This window comes from Lutjanus erythropterus, chromosome 7 (assembly GCF_056507025.1).
Source record: "Lutjanus erythropterus isolate fLutEry1 chromosome 7, fLutEry1.hap2, whole genome shotgun sequence".
Lineage (NCBI taxonomy): Eukaryota > Metazoa > Chordata > Actinopteri > Lutjaniformes > Lutjanidae > Lutjanus > Lutjanus erythropterus.
Window position 1 is genome coordinate 40,329,541 of NC_139323.1, and position 17,343 is coordinate 40,346,883.

Genomic DNA, 17,343 nt, shown 5'->3' on the forward strand with positions numbered 1-17,343 from the left:
GATACTGCAGTTATTGGAAGTATTACAGATTTTGTTCTTAAAGGGATAGTTTGGATTATTTGAAGTGAGGTACTTATCCACTGTCAGTGTTGTAGATGGCACACCCCCAGTTTGGAAACTAAGCAATCGACCGCTGTGGACAGAGTCAGCAGCAACATGTATTTTATACTCCTAAAATAATCTGTTTAAGTGTACACTATATTTAGAATATTTTTCAACTCTTCACTTTGGCCTTTTCTGGCAGAAAACTACTGTTTTATAAGCCAAATATCACTCTCTCCAAATCAGCCAAACTCCGCAAACTCAGTATTTTTCAGTATTTTTTTTTTTGCTTGAGAAGAGCTACCATTTTCTTTATCTTATTAAATAAATAATTTCATTCTAGAATACACATGTATACACTCTTTTCTAGTATGAAATGACTCCTCTGTGTTCTCTCTGCTCTGTAGACACCAGAATACCAGTCTAAGAAGAAACAGTGTCGCAGGCTGAGGCACAAACTGTTCCACATCAAACGCATGGTGAAGGCCTACGACAGGAACCACTCGTGAACCCACTGACACTGAGCTCTGTGGTCGACACAGCAAACACTCACAGACGCACGCCAAGATACACTCCAGAAGACTCTGTGACATCCTGAGACCAAAGTTACCTGTACAGAACCAACACACACTGGATACACACACATACAGAGGGAACATACTGTGTGTTCAGAATAATGATCTCGTGTTTTCCTTCATTCACTCTGATCCGTTACGTTTAAATAACTGTTTTTTTGGAAGAAAACGGAAGCAGGACTGTCAGCTGTAGCCACTTCCACAGCAAACACTGCCATTTTTTCTAACCTGATTCAGCTGGTTGTTTGCGGTGTTCAGCCACTCGTGGGGATCAGAGGGCGTGGCGGGAGAGAGGTTGTTTGAAAGTCACCTGACCCTCCTTCACCTGTGATAACACTGTGCTCAGTTTCTGTGGCTCTGTTTGCTCTCCAGATTGGCAACTTTTCTTTGTTTTATCTCTGCAGATAAGAGGTGGAACAGTGTTGCAGTGAGCGTAGTAATGGGTGAGACGGGTTGCTGGGATTGTTTGCGAGCAAACATGCAGTTTCTTTTAACCTTTATTTGGCATAGCAGTGTCTGTGTGACAAATGTAGTTGTGCTTTTCTCATCTGCTGCATCAGTGTTTGTAACTAAATTCAACGTCAGTGTCACGTTAACCGCACTCTGCTGGGATCATGTGTGTATTTCCCATGTGAACTGGATTTTTGTCTGAACTGAGATTTTGATGCAGATGGTTTTAGGTGCAGCGAGACCAAAAAGGGGACAAACTCACCAATGAGATGTGCAGCATTGTTGTATTGTATATACTTTTAATGAAGCCTACAGAAATCCTGAGAGGCAGGTGAGAAAAAAAATCTGGCGATCTTTTTTCTTAGCCTGATCTAAGTTTTCTATCCTGTGTTCATGACTTAAGATCAGGTGAAAAAAAGGTTTTGCTGGGATAATATTTCTACATTAGCTTTGGCAGGCGTAGGGATGAGGATTGTTAGGATTTTATTGATACTAGTACTCTAAATGATACCACTTTATGATCTGGTACTTTAATAGTACTTTTATCAGTTCTTTTTCATTACCAAATATTTGCTTTTATTTAAAAAACAATAATAAATTTAAAACAGGATTTTAATGTTTTAAATGTAACTAAATGTTGTTTCTAGTTTTGTAACCAAATTAAGGATTATTTAGGATGAACCTAAAAATGTTCAGCTGTTCTTAAGTCATAAACACAGTTTAGGTCAGACTTAGGAAATGAATCACCAGAATTGTTTTTCTCACTTGCTTCTCAGGGCTTCTGTAGCATCCTGCACCAAGAACAAATTTACAGTTTGTGTCTGTTAGATTCTGCAGATATCTTAGAATTTGTGATGATCTTATCTGTTATTTGTACATATTAAATACCCATAGTGTCTTGTTTTTTAATCGGTCGTCTTTCAAACTGTAATTAAGCTATGCAAATAAGTAAAAATCCAGACTGTTTTTATATTTTTTATCATACACGCTCCTGAACAAACTGGAAGATACTGTATCTGTCACTCAACATAAGCTACTCGCATCTTTTCATTTGATTCTTTGCCAATGAAAATGATCATCTGCTGATTCCATGTGTTTGTATTAATCCACTTAATGTGCAAAGTGTTACGATCTAGTGTACGTCATAAAATTGTGTAGGCACACTTTTAATTTGTCATGCGTTTGTATTTTTATGAAGAACATTGTTGTCATTTTACAAACCATTTGCGAGCCATTTATTTTTGTATGAATTTATTTTCTTTGATGCTATTATAAGACCATTTTTGTAACTGTATACTTCCATAAGGTATGATGTCTAAAAGTATTGAATTCAGTAAGTAATAAACATTTCTAATTCTCTAAAAATCAGTTGATTTCATTCTTACTTTTTCACTTCTTCTGTGTTTTGCTGACCCTCCTGGTTTGTAGTTGTCTGCAGGTCTGTGCAGCTGCAGCGAGCGTCCAGCAGGGAGAGCAGCAGGACTGAACACGGACTGATCCTGATCACAGCCAGCTCACTGTGAGCTGCTGCTGCCCTCTTTTGGTAAACTACTTAAAAATCTTTTACTTTGCCCATATTTCCGTACTACACTATAACTATAGACAGTATGGCTTTTAATTGTTATTATATGCTGTTGTGCAGTTTACAGACAAACAGCTCCTCCAGTTTTATACTTCCAGCAAATGATACTAAACAAAAGTCAGAGTCAGTCACCACCAATTAGCAGTGGGGAGTTACTCAGTACATATATTGAAGTACTGTACTTAAGTACAATTTTGAGATACTTACAGTATAGTTTAGGTATATAATTGTATCCCATTATCCAATATTTTATGCTACTTTATACTTTTACACCACTATATTTACTTCACTACATTTATTAAATCGCTTCACTCTCTAGTTACTTTGATTTTACATGCAAAATCTATGATCATTTTATTGAATATGATATATACACTAGACTGAAGGCCCAAAAATACTTGGAATAGGCCATCATTTTCTATATTTCTCTTTCAGGACCTTCAAGGCTCCATAATTTAACACTCTGAAAGGGGCCATTTTGCTTAATGAGTACTTTTACTTTTCATACATTTTTCTGGTAACCGATTTTACAATTTAGTCTGGTATCAGGTTAGATCAGAGTACTTTTTCCACCACTTGCTAGAGAGAGCAGAATAAAAGATTTAATACTTGCCATAGATGATGTGCCAAGAGACCATCTGCAGTTTCTGTCTCTGTTGTGAATTGCATTGTGGGACGACGGTGTGCACAAACGGAACAGAAAAAATAAATAGTTTTTACTCTGCAAACCAGCTGTTTTTAGAAAGACTTGAGACTTACATGTGACTTGCAAAACAATGACTTCATCCTGTCGAGCTATAGGATGTCGGTATAGTTACTTGGTCAGTAGTTGATAGTAAATATGATATAAAAGATGCTTTTATGATGGTCTGTAAAGAGATTTTGATATGTAAAGCAACTGCCAGTGAACCTTTATATTTCATGCAATGTGTATGTCTAACATTAGGAAACATTGGTCCATAAAATATCACAGTTAGTGAGACAGATGAGTTGTGAGAGGCTCAGGTGGCGTCTTCACGTCTTGTTCTGTCTGACCAACAGTCCAAAACTCAAACATATTCAATTAAAAAATATATATAAAAGACAGAAAAGCAACAAATGCTCACAATGTGTAATTTTTGCTTGACTTAACAGATTAACTGAAGGCCAACATTGCTGGCTTAATTTAAAAGCTACTTCAGCTCCAATCAGGACCTTTGACATCGAAATTACAGAGAAAAGCAGCGTCTCAGTGTCTCAGTCGAGTCATTCACAGAGGGAATGTGCATTCTTTTATTTCTAGTAATGCAAAAATAACCAGTCAGACATATGAACTTCTTTTGCATTTTTAAGTTTGGCATGATCAGAGAAACATGCGTCTTTTAAACATAAAGCTACACAGTCAAATCACTATATTTATATTCCAACAGATAACACAAAGTGATTCAAGGACAGCGTGATGAGCTGCTGATGAACATGTTTGACAGCATCAGGGATCGTGGCCATTGTTGACCGTTGTCTTTTTTTATGATATAATAACAGGTAATACAAAAACTCATACCAAAAACACGTGTTTATCCTCGTGTTGTCTTTTCTTTCAGTCAGTTAATTTGGCAAGAAAACATCTGTCACTCGTGAGTGTGACCTCTTAGTACCCTTTATCTCAGTACCTACATAACCTTTACAACACTCGGAGTACCTTGCATAAGTTTAATAATTACCTGAAAGTGACCTCTGTCCATTTAGACGTGCTTTAACACACTGCTTTTAAACCACAAACGTGGGGAAGAAAAGTCAAAATCAAACTACCTCTACCTTTATAAAAGCAGAGGAAACAAATCAGAAAAGCTCAAACGTTTCAAAACATTCTCAAATATAATTTTTGGCCAAAGTCTGGTGGGTGAACAGAGAAACATTACTGTTTATGGTTTCTGTGATAAAGACACCTTGATCCCTTTATGTTTATCTTTAGCACATGAATATACAATCTTTGTCTTGGATGTATAAAACATGAGGTAATAATGTTAGACAGGGATGTGACTGTCTGAGGAGCCAGGGTGCGTTTGAGTACATTCACCTCTACGTCCTGTCGATTACTACTGCAAGAACATTATTGTATAATATACCATATTCAAAGACTAGTGTGTAAGATTTGGCGGCATCTAGCGATGCAAACTCTTTACCTCACCCTCCCCTTCCATACGTTTAGGGAGCCTATGGTGGCTACAAAACTCAATTTAATTTCTGCCATAATCTGCCAAGTAATAGACCTAAATCTTACACACTGGACGTTTACAGGAATGGGTCAATAATTTGGGAAATGTAGGTAGTCACTTGCATACAGAGTGCAGTAAATATGAAGCTGGAACCAGTACCTGGTTAGCTTAGCTTAGCATGAAGAACATGGGGAAACAGCTAGCCTGGCTCACGGCATCAAAAACAGAAACAAAATCAACTAACTAAGAAATTCTGTTTAATTTATTGAATCTGTACTAAAGCCAATGTTTAAAACCACAATGTGCTGTTTCAGAGGTTATCTGGTGAGGAACTGCAACCGCAAAACTACTTTGTTTAAGTTTCAGCACAAAAACTATGTGGGTAGATTTAGGAAACTGCCTTTTCTGGCAGTGACCATCAGTGCAACAAGTACTGGCCAATCACAGGACAGTAGGGAGGGACTAGCTGGGAAATTATGTGTTGCAACCCATGCAGATTTACTGATCCTGGAGAAATTAAAGAGCATGAACTTTATAATTTCTAACCCCTGTTAAAGCTAGTCATTTTCACACTGCAGCTTTTGTACAGATGAAACAAATGAGATTTAATAATATGTATGTTTTAATGAGCTTTAGACGTGTTGGTGGGCTGATTTTGTTGCCTTTGGATGGAGCCAGGCTAACTGAGTCCTCCTGTTTCCAGTTTTAATGCTAAACTAAGCTAACTGGCTTCTGGATTAATTTCATATTATGTAAGTGGAATCAATCCTCTCATCATACTCTGTAAGAAAGCTGGACACGTTTCCCAAAATACTGAATTATTCCTTATAACATAAAACATGTCTTGTATATACAGTACTTCATATAGTACACTATACAGTAGAATGCTCATGCCTCTTCTTTGTTGTTGCTGTACAAGCTGCAGTCTTCACAAATACATTTGGTAATAAAGTGTGGTATGTCATCACACATATCAAACATGACACAACTTAGTTATGATCTGCACAACATGTCCCACTGATGACGACATAAAGCTTTGAAGCTGACGCTGTGGGTCAGCTCTGCACTGCTTATGGCTTCATTCATCTTGAAAAACAAAGCAGATGGAAACACACAGAGCCTGGGTTCAAACTGAGTCACATTAGGGGCGATATGGGAGGAGGTAGTACAGGCACATGGCCTCATGGTAGAGTCTGCAATTCAATTAAAGCCCTGCTTGGTTTTGCCCAGAATGAGACAGAGAGAGATCAGATGGAGGTCAGAGCAAAACTGACAAGTGCTGCAAACATATATATAAAGACAGTTACGCATTATTGTTTCCCTGAAAGCAGGTTTGGCATCACTTCCACCAAACTTTGCAGAGCTGATGTGGGAAACGCTGACCTCTACGCTCACAAACTGGTCCTTAAACGTCTGAGATTCCAGTTTGAATTCATAACATTCATGTATGTAATCTTTGTGAGCCCCGTCTCCTCCTGATCTGATCTCTGTCCGTCTCACTCAGGAGACCGCGGGATTCACTGTCCCGGTGCGTAGGGCCAACTGATGGAGCTCCCTGATAGCTGCATGTCTCGGATCAGCGTCTCGATGGGGGTCTTGCCCACCAGACGCATGAAGAAGAGCTGGGAGATGAGGTTGGCCGGCACGGCGCGCAGAGCCGGGAGGCGCAGCAGCAAGCGGCCAAAGCGCTGAGGCTGGTTGGGGTACTGCAACCTCTCGTACTCTGTTAGGGCGACCTGGGCCTTCTCCTGCAGGGACTCCACATGGGCTGGGTCTGTCAGACCACATGCATCTGCAAGGAAAAGAAACAGGATGTTATCACTGTTTTATTGTTTTGTTGCCTTGGTTTTGCATATTTTTCTATTTCACACCTGTAGCTGCTTCATTCATATGTAACTTTAAATTGTACATTTATCTTTCAGATAACTGTCAGGCCTCGTTTTATTTGTATTGCACGTGAATGCAACATTAACGTCTTGCTGTGTCACAAACTTGAAGCCTCATTACTCAGATAACTTCGTGAAAATCTGTCAAACTTACCAGGTGAAAAGAGTGCAATGGCTTTGAGGCAGCTGTACTCGGCTGTGTCGACTTGCAGCCTGTTCAGCTTGTCCACCTGGTCCTGGAAAACCCTGACCTGGTCCATGAAGGACACCACGCGCTCAGCAGACATGGGCGATGAGTGAAACCCAGCAGCTGCCAGCAGAGGAGCCATATGAATAGGCAGAGCAGACTGAGCTGCGTTCAGGATGAAGAGCTCGCTCCAGCTCAGCCTCAGCAGCGCCACCTGGGAAATTAAAAGGTCACTTAGAGTAGACAGTACAGCAGTGTTTTATTTTGTAATTTTTGCCTTCCCTCTTGCTTCCCTCCTTTTTTGATCACAGATTGTTTTCATCTGCCCCTGATTCGTCTTGTGTCTTTCCCTCTGCAGTTGCCAGCTCGTCTTCATCCTCTGTAGTTAAGCCTCCAAGTGTTTTCCCTGATGTTTCCCTGCATTTTTGGACTGTTTTTGGATGTCATGCACTTTGGACTTTGCTTCCCTTCTTGGATTTGTTTGCCTTTTGGCCTACTCAGTAAGTTTTTGAGTTTTATTAAACTTCTGACCTGCGCCCACTCTTTTTGCGAGTCTGTATTTGGTTCCACTGTCCTTCCAGAGTAAATCTAAGCAGTCATGAGATCATTAAAGGGATAAGAACAAATTTAAAAATATTTATTTCATCCAGAATAATGATTTTAAAGATTTTGGATATTGTCACTTCTTTGAGCCTCTCAAAAATCCTTCAAATTAAACAATCCAAGAAGAAAAAAAGTTCACACTAAGGACGCATTGTCTGGAGTTATGGTACATTTGAACTGGAAAGTTGGAATTTCAGAGTTCCCAGCTGGAAAACTTGACTGGGACTTCTGACTCGGAAAATGATAAGAACCTCAGCAACATTGACCTCAAAATCCAAGATGGCTGCTCCACACATCAACAATAGTGAAAGCTGTTTCAGCACTTCGGTCTTGTGTGTCTTATTAAATCAGTCCTGCACACCGTACTGTCCAACTTGTGTCTGTGGACATGTTGCTATGATGCTTAAATACACAAAAGATTGTACAGAACATTGTTATCAAGCACAAAAAGTTTTTTTTTCCATCTTGTTGCAGCTCACAGCCATATAACTCCTGTAAAACACCAGTATTGCTTCACTTTGGCAGGGTCACAAGTTAAATGACAGGTGGACGTAGTGTCGTCTGACTCAAGATCAGCACGTCTCAAAGATTAAGTTAAGTTTAAAGATTAAGTTTAAACTGTTTATGGGAGTGAAAGTAACAGCGCAAAACATTTAATGTTGGTCTGTAGAAATCTGTCTGCTCTTTCCTGAGAAATATTTTTTGCAAACAAATATGCAGTTCCTTAATGTAGTGTGAATAATTATTGTTACCAATGAACTGAATATGTGAAGTAATATTTTGTTTATGCATTATGTTTCTTCAGACACTGTTCTACAGGGAAAAGGAGAGGAAATGAGCTTTATATCCTTTAAAACTGAAGCATTCAGTGGTTAATACTTTTTCTTTTAAAGTGACAAAATGACAGTAAAGGTTGTAATGTTAGCAGGTTCAGCACCTGTCTGTCACAGGAGACTTTTAGTATTTTGTTGATAGATAAGTGAATCTTTGGGGGGTCACAGCAGTATTTATGAAGTAGTTTGTCATTTAGGCTGAAAAAACAAATGCTGACTTGTATTCTGCAGTGAAACCTTTTTTTTAAAAAAAAAAAAAAAAAAAAAAAAAGAGGAAAGAAAAGAAAAGAGAAGTTCATCTGTATGTCCTGACTGACCTGCTCAGAGACTGGCAGTTCTGGGAAGTAGGGGATGTTTCTGGCCCACTCGATGGTGCTGAAGAGGAGCCGGGCGGCCAGCTCACAGATGCTGTCGATGCCCATGACGGAGGCTCCGCTCGCTGATGCCTGATGCATCTGTGCCTGACTGTACGGGGCTCCGTAGCGGCTGTTCGGGTACGGCTCAGCCCGGAGGAGCTGGGAGATGAGCTCCGACACCGGCTGCCCGTTGAAGTAGTCCGCCCCCATGTGACCCGGCACTCCGCCTCCGACCCCTGCTGGCAGGGAGTTTGGACTGATACCCGGGTGAGACGGAGGGATTCGTCCCCGCTGGACCGCTGCAGAAAGACAGAAGAGAACAGCACGAGAATCAGCGTTTCTGTCCTGATGCTTCACCGCCAGGAGAATTTCATTGTTACTTACTTTACATAAAGTACACACACCACTTTTTCTGACTTTCCTCACCCCCCTTGTAATTTACATACAGGCCCTATATAAGCAGGAAGGTTAAGAGCACATGTTACATATCCTGTTATTCTGTTATCTTATGAACTGCTGAACCTTCATCATTGACACAGGATGATATCTTACATATCTCAAGCCTCTCTACCACACACAGAGATTTATCTATGATCTAATTGTATTTTGATTCACGTGTCTAAACATCTTTTGTAACTCAAAGAAATATTACATTTAATGGCCGTGCAGCCTTGATAAATCTATGATCAACAAGTCTTCTTCACATTTAAGTGTTCTGCACTTCTCAGTTTGAGAAGTTGTGGGAAAACTGTTTACATTTCTATTGTAACATAACTCATAAAGAAACGACTGTATGTTCATCTATTATTTTTCGAAAACAGCTTCTTCAGCTTTCTTCTTCATGGCTGATGAGAGAGAAACAAAACAGTTACGCTGTTGGACGTGAAACCAAAATCTGAAAGATGCTAAAAATGATCCACATCTTTTTCCTCAGACAGCTTTTTCAGAGGAAGAACTCGCTACCTGAGCGCTCGAAATCTGCTTTCACCACTTTTAATAATGCTACCGAGTCCCGGTGGAGAAACAAGCATGTACTCATGTATAGATTTTAAATGTCATGTCTTTAAATGCATGCTTTATTGTTTTTTTTTACTTAGTTCTTACCTTTTATAATATTTTAATCTCACTGTTTCAGTTTCTTACTTTCATAAAATCCCTTCTAGGGTCTGTTGTTGCAAATCAGCATTCGCTACAAAAACTATGATACTTGCATCAGACCGCTGTTTTCAGCTTGTTCATGTATGCTGTGTCTGTTCCTATTAAATAAACCTAAAATAATTATAAATAACATCACAATATATGTGATATACATTCCAGGGCTTCTCAAAGTGCAGCACGCAGGCACCAAAACATTTTGCACGGCTCCTGAACATGACATGAAATGCATGCATCATATTTTAATCATTCCATTTCTATACTGTCCCTTTCAATAATTTATATTCCATACACTCATTGGCATCAAACCGTGCCGGCTAACAAGCGTCTGTCAGGTTGGGACTGTGTGTATAAAGCTGCTGGGTGAGTGGAGTGGAACCTCGTGAGTGAATTCTGTTCTGAAACTAATGGCAGTGTTGTTAGTTAAAGTTAGTGATTTCAGAGGACAACTTGGCAGTTTAATGTAGACGTAAGACGAAAAGCCACCATGACAGAAACCATCCTATTTGATGTCTATTTTGATGCTTTAGCTTGGCCCACTTTTGGGAATACGGACCTGTACTGCAACCGGCCATTGTCCATTTTTACATGTGTCACTGAGCAAAATGGACTTTAGATATCAGGGAACAGCTAAAGTGATCTGCCTTATCTGCAAACAGATGAATTCAATGCTCAAAGAATTTAATGTTAAACACAATTATGAGACAAATCAAAACCCCTGCGACAAGTTCATGGACTCTTATTTTGCTGATTCCTTAAACTGGCACTCAGTCATCAAAACTTTGAGAACCCGTGGCCTGAATGATCTAAAATGTAGATGTTTAAATAAAGTTTAACAGCATCAAACTTACAATACGATGTAATTATGAGTAACTGATAGCAGTCTAACACTGGAGCTGCTTTACTTCATTGTAGTCCTTAGTGATTACAATCTGACGTCCTACTGTGAGTGTTCAGTCTGAGGTTAATGGACAGCTGCCCTCCCTGCACCAAACTTTAAATTAAATTGTTGTAAACATACTTCACTTTCAGTTCTGATGCCAAAATCTCACTTAAAGCAGTGAGCGTGTGCCTCTCTGTCTGGGTTAAAGGTGGAAGAGACATTTCCAGGTAATGTGGAAACAGTGCAACCTGCGTCACCACCACGGTCAGCATGGTTCATTAATAACCAGGCCCAATATAACCTCTGGCATACTGTCACCTCAGTTCACATTATGTATGGGACAGCTCGCAGTATCCTCTGACACAGACTGAAATACAAGCTCGGTTAGGTTAGAGGCCACCAGAATACAATTACCAGCGGGTCTGAGAGAGTTTGTGATGTGATAATGAGGAAATTAAATGAAAATAATTACACCCGGGGAAATGGGAATCATCTCTTCTTACTACTAATCAACCTCGCAGAAATTAAGCAAATCATGACTGTAATTAAATGGATATATATAGTTTTCATAGAGACACTGACATTTCAGTAACAGGGCAGAAGATGGAGCAGGGTGAACTTGTTTTCCTTCTGTTATGTAAATCAGTCATGGTTGCCTCCAGTTGCCCCTTCGTCACTAAAGCTCAGCAGCTGCAGGGAGTCGAGCACCGCGGTGAAAACACGCTTTGGTTGACAGTATAAATATTGTGCCTGGATCACCGGCAAATGTCAGGAGCTGTTTCTGTCTCAGTAAGCACTTTCTTTGCGAATTACCCATTTCTAGTATTTCTGTGTTTTGTGTGTGTGTGTTTCTGAATAGCTGTGCCTGTGTTTGGGTTTGTGCTGCTTAAGGGTGTTTGTACATGAATCAGGGTGTGTGTGTTGGTTTAATTTTTGCCCTCCACTACATTTATTTGACAGCAAATTCAAAATGCAGCTCACACATGACATGAATAAAAGTGACAACACGGTAAACTTTTCACCAGTTAGCTGCTGACCGTGTCTGTCTGCTGTTTGGTGTTTGCCAAAGCAGCAGGCAGTGGATTCACTTCACTTCACTTTTTCTGGAAACATGGTTGATAAGAGCGAACCACAAAAAGTAAAGTTGTGGGCCACAGGGACCAAAACGTTAAGGTGAAAGATGTGATGCTGGTGCATAGAGCTGAGGGAGTGATGAAGACTCAGGTGTTTGTCACCATGAGTCACCTCTTTCACACTAAACACACACCGTCATTTAATCTATTCTTAATATAAAATAGGAAAATGCAGCTTTAAGTAAAGGATCTTCTGACAATGTGAAACCTACAAGTACAACAATGACCTCATATGACATGCTACGATCTTAGATTTTTCACCTCTAGCAGTGGAAATCTCGTTCATGTGTCTACTAATCATAAAAAAACACCTTTCCCCTGCTGTGCACACGGATGTCAGATCTGTGTTACCTTCTTTGCGCATCCCAACACGGAAACATTTCTTCAGACGACAGTATTGGCACTGGTTGCGGTGATGCTGGTCGATTTGGCATTCTCGATTTGATCTGCACAAAGCAAATAAAAGGCGAGTTTAAAATAAGGAAGTGAAGTTTACATTTGCATCTTTGCCCCCCCCCCCCTCCTCCTCCCTCTCTGGTTCTCACTGACCCCTGTGTTGAGTGAAGTGTGTGAGCTGGCGTGGCTGAAAAGCCATCAAGGCTGTGACCTTTGTAAATCATCGGCCCTACACGCCCTCATGTTGCCTTTTACTGCAGGACGAGGTCTGCCGGGGTTTCACAGAGAGCCTTTCTCAGCCCTTTTCCGGACACGAGAAACTGACAAAAAAGACGCCTTCCGTTCAGAGTTAGTGCATCATTACCTGGAAGAAATAACTATATTCTCAGTCTCAGTAAGAGCAGAGAATAGAGTTGCAACACCATGTTCCTGCGGTGAAGAATAATGGGAATGTTGACCTTCTGAGGCAATCCATCGTCACATGACTGACCTTCAGGCCTTTCATTTCTGTTTTTTCTTTCCTCAGGCTGTTTGTGAGAGGTATCCAAGGTTGGAACATATCATTCTGGAGCGAGAAATGGACTCATCTGCTCTCTCCTTCATGAATGTGAATGACTATACAATGGATTATAAAAAAAAATAAAATATGGTAACCCTTTAACCCTTTAACCCCCACACATTTGCCATTTATGAGCACTATATGTCATTTAATAAATGTTTACAGCACACTATAATGTGGTTATAAGGAGATGTAACACTTTTGATGATGCCCTGTCTATGATGCATTATAAATATACTAAATCTGCTTATAGCACTGTATTTTTATAGTTACAACCATTCATAAAAGTTCATAATGCTTTTTAACAATAATAATAAGACAATATAAAAATAATACATTTTATAATGACTTTGAAGGTCAAATATCATAATATTTTATAATTGCTGGTCAATCACAATTATCATAGTTTATTATAATAAACTAACATTTTAATAAACGGGTCAGTGAAAAGTGCACTCATGAAACAAAAGAGTCTGTGTTTACATTTTGTCAGCAAAGTTACGTTCGTCACTTCAGTTTGAAAGAAAGTGGGAGGTGATTTTTTTATTTAGATATTTTTATTTTTGCCGTTATTATTACTTTTTCTGGTTTTGGCAATAAGAGCAATATCACTTTTGTCCACAGGGGCCTCCAAAATCAACACAATGTAAAGTTCTTTGTAGTAGCTTTAATTTATCGTATAATTTCTAAATTTAAAGGGTTCATTCATTAGGAAATTTCACTTGGAGTAACTTATAATCACATCATGATGCATTATAACAACGAATATGTCTGTAAAAGGTTATAATGTGTTACAGCTACGAGAATTATAATACACTATGATCCATGCAAAAACAAATATTCTGAATATTATGATACTTGACTTTCCAAAATGTTGTATCATGTCTTATGATTATTGTTACGAAGCATTATGACTATGTACACATGCTGAACTAAAATTCTATGATGTTAAAAGCAGAGTATAAACATCTTAGAGTATGTTTATAATGCATTATAGACATGGTCATTATAGAAGGTGTCACGAGTTCTTTCAATCAGGAATTTAATTATTTCACTTAAAGAACCCAGAAACCACTGAGAGTCATTTAACAGTGCGTGACCAGAAGTTATAACTTATCATACCTTGAATAATGTTGCTATTTGATACATTTTTGATACCTCAGAGAAAAATTACTTAACATTTAAGGCATAAAAAATCAATTAAAAAAATATATATAAATATAAAAAAAACAATAACATGACGACAGACATAACAGATGAGACAAGTGATGAGATGAAGAGTAAATAAGAGGAGGCGGGACCATGTTCGCGCTGCAGCGGTGTGCGTCACAGCGAGTATAAATGCAGCTGAGTATTGATACTGTGAAAAAAGAGTATTGAAGCACTTCAACTGTACTTTCAATGTAAGAAAATAAAATGGATATTTTTGACAACATTTCTACATTATAATGCATTTTAAATATTTTTAAATGACATGTAGTCTTTATAAAGTGTGGAGGGTTTCAGTTTTATATTACAGCAACTGACCTGTAAGTCATTATCAAATATGTTGTGATTATTGTTATTAAGCATTATGAATATTTATGAGTGCCTATGACTATAATACACAGTGCTATACGCTGATTAAGATGCATTAAAAGTATATTTATAATACATTATAGACATGCGTATCATAGAAAGTGCTACATTGGTAAGTTATGTTGTGTTTATGAATTAAATCACTTTTAATGTGATCAAAACTAGCTTCACTATATTGTCATTTATTTTCTGTTCATAGTCACAGAGGAAGTTATGATTGTTGACATACACATTAATAAACACTTAGATCAGTGCACAACTACCTTAGTAATGTGTTATAAACTGCCTATTAAATTTTAAAGTAAATTTTAGAGTAAAATGTTCATAAAAAAGACAATGTCATCCTGCGAGAAGTGTGAAGAAAACTAAATTAAATGTGTGATGTTTAACTCTTTTTCCTCTGTTCAAACTGAGACGTCGGTGACGAATTTCCCAGCAGCCCTCACTGTACCTGCAGGAGTAGTTGAGGTTTCGTCTGATGCTCCTCTTGAAGAAGCTCTTGCAGCCCTCGCAGGTGAACACGCCGTAGTGCTTCCCGCTGGACTTGTCCCCGCACACCACACAGTCCACCACGCAGGCCTTGTCCTCGTCCCCGACGTCCACGTCGCTGCTGCCGGCCTGAGGCGACCCGTCCTCCTCCTCCCTCCTCAGGTAAGCCTTCTCCCCCAGTCCATTAGTGTCCCCGTTGGGGTTGCCCCATCCCCCGCTCACCATGGCCATATTCTCTGAGACACGCCGCTCTGTGAGTGGATCATACACAGACCCGCCCTGTCCCCCAGCCTTCAGCTACCCTCAAAGACTAAAAACTAACTCCAGAACAAGAGAACAGCGGCTCCAGATTTGTATTAATGGCAGGTTTTTTGTCCGAGAAGATCTAACAGTGGGATAAAAAGTTGTCCCGCACTCGTTGTGTTGACCTTTCTCCCCTTTGCCGTCTGGTTGTAATGATCCAGAGGTCCTTCCTGGTGCTGTTTTCTCTTTCCCCCCCTTTAATCCCTCTGCTCTCCCTCTGTTCTTGTCTTTCACCGCTGCGTTCGCTGCCCTGACCTCCGATCAATGGCTCCCGAGGTCTGAGAAAACTTCAGACGCACGCTGAGCGGTTCAGAGTTCAGGCAGGAGAAAAAAGGGTGCAGCCTTGCTCTTTTCACAGGAAACAATAAATTACTCTTTGACTCCTTCTCTCCTTCGCCCTCCCCTCTCACTTTCTTTCACCCCCTGGTAGAAGTTAAAAAAAAAAAAAAAAAAACCTCACCTATCTCTGAGCATGGCGCCGAGGGACAGATCAGCAATGAAAAAGAAGCTCTGCGCGTCTCTCAGCTCAGCTCAGCTCAGCTCAGCTCAGTGCATGACTTTCTCCCAGAAGGACAAGGCAAGTGGGAGGAAAATAAAACACAGTTCTCCTTGAAGCGAGCAGGGTTAAACTGCCCTGCCCTCTGCAACTTCAACTTATAAACTAGTCCAACCAGTTCCTGCCGTGCAGAGGTGTTATCTGCTGATCTGAGCCAGTTCTAGTCTAGACTCACTCTTGACTTGTCAGGGCTGTTAAAGACGCAGAGGTGATAGTGATGAAGAGCAAAAATGAGTCCCAAAAGGAAAAAAAAAAAAAGTTTGTTGCTTTCTTTGGTAATCTGAGTACTTTAGTTTGAGTATATTTCTCTCCAGCTGAAACAGAAGTTCCTTCACTCCTTTTATAATGCCTCTGTGGTGTTTGCAGCAACAAAGTTCATCAATAAGTCCTCCTCTTCTGTTCCTGTGGCGTTTTCCTCCAACTCCTCACAGTCTGTGGTGTCAGAGGCTCAAATGTCACAGAAAACAACAAGCCAAAACAAAAGCAGAGTTGAGAAATCCTCCTCTCTCAGAGCTCTGCTCTCTCCTCCTTCTCTTGTTTTGTCAGTGCTTGTCCATCCAGCAGTAACAACCAGAGGCCAGAACCTCTCTGCATTCCCTGTCAGCAAGTCAGGGGTGTACTGTTGCACTCTTTTACTATTCTGCCTGTCCTTTTTTTCTGTCTTTCTTTTCTTTCTTTGCTGGCCCCGGCAGGAATAAATTAGGCAAACAAGCGCAGGAAAAACGCGGTCATAGAGCATGTAGTGAAAGCCAGACGAAGCCGCAGTGGAGAGCAGCCCAGAGATAGCCTCCTCTCCTCGCCTGCTCCTCTCAATCCCCTCTCTGTGTCTCTGCCTCGCTCCCTCCTTTAGGGAGAGTGAGCGTGTGTCTGTGTGCTGAGGGATTTGACACTGCTATTCAAGCCCTGCCGTTGCCATGGCGCTGGATGCCTTATAAGGCCAGCGGAGTCAAAGAGCACAGAGTGGGCTGCAGCCACACACACACACACACACACAGAAAGAATGCCTGGCTGCCTGACTGGCTGCCTGTTTCCCCCCTGACCCCCAGGCCAGCCTGGGAGCAAGGGGGGGAGTTAACCCCGACACTGCCGTAAGACAAAGAGGAGGGCCTCGGGTCGACACACAGCGACTCACACTCATGTTCTCCACTCCACTCTAATCCTGAAGAATTCCTCCGACTTTGTTGACCCAACAATAACAGGGAGGGCCTGTTGTTGTTGAGCAACTTGTCAAAAGGTTATATGATATGCCACCGGCTCCTTTTCACACCTGCTGCACACACTCACAGGTCAGTGTGAAGGATCGGCTGCCCTGCGTCCTGGTTTTTGTTAAATGGGATCATCAGAAATCAGAAATACTTTATTGATCCCCAGGGTGAAACTGGGTTTGTCACCTACAGACCAAACCAAAAGCTGGTTTATTAATCTTCTCAGGTGTTTTTAATGTCTTTTCTTAGAAACAATTGGTGACTCATCCTGCCCTCGGGGGCGAACACTAAATTTGTGTCCAATCAACCGCTTTCTCAGTTATGGCACAGGGGAGCGTGAAAGGAGAATACATCTGCAGTGGACATTTATAACTTTC

At 40.4% G+C, this 17,343-nt stretch overlaps 2 protein-coding genes across 4 annotated transcripts in view; one reads left to right on the forward strand and one right to left on the reverse strand.

The window, feature by feature from the left end:
* The window catches only part of LOC146324425 (occludin), a 28,230-nt gene extending 25,795 nt beyond the window's left edge, over positions 1–2,435 (forward strand). For all 3 annotated transcript variants that reach the window (XM_084723771.1, XM_084723770.1, XM_084723769.1), the window contains exon 9: positions 450–2,435. In XM_084723771.1, the coding sequence (XP_084579897.1) occupies positions 450–551 (102 nt within the window). In that variant the 3' untranslated portion in view covers positions 552–2,435. The remainder of the gene's footprint in view (positions 1–449) is intronic.
* A 3,289-nt stretch (positions 2,436–5,724) lies between these two features.
* On the reverse strand, positions 5,725–16,627 carry nr2f6b (nuclear receptor subfamily 2, group F, member 6b). Its single transcript, XM_084723773.1, has 5 exons — positions 14,865–16,627; positions 12,232–12,326; positions 8,671–9,008; positions 6,885–7,131; positions 5,725–6,636 (listed from the first exon to the last, which is right to left on the reverse strand). Exons 1-5 carry the CDS (start codon positions 15,131–15,133, stop codon positions 6,362–6,364), a joined length of 1,224 nt encoding a protein of 407 aa, XP_084579899.1. The 5' UTR covers positions 15,134–16,627; the 3' UTR covers positions 5,725–6,361.
* Positions 16,628–17,343: the final 716 nt, after the last annotated feature.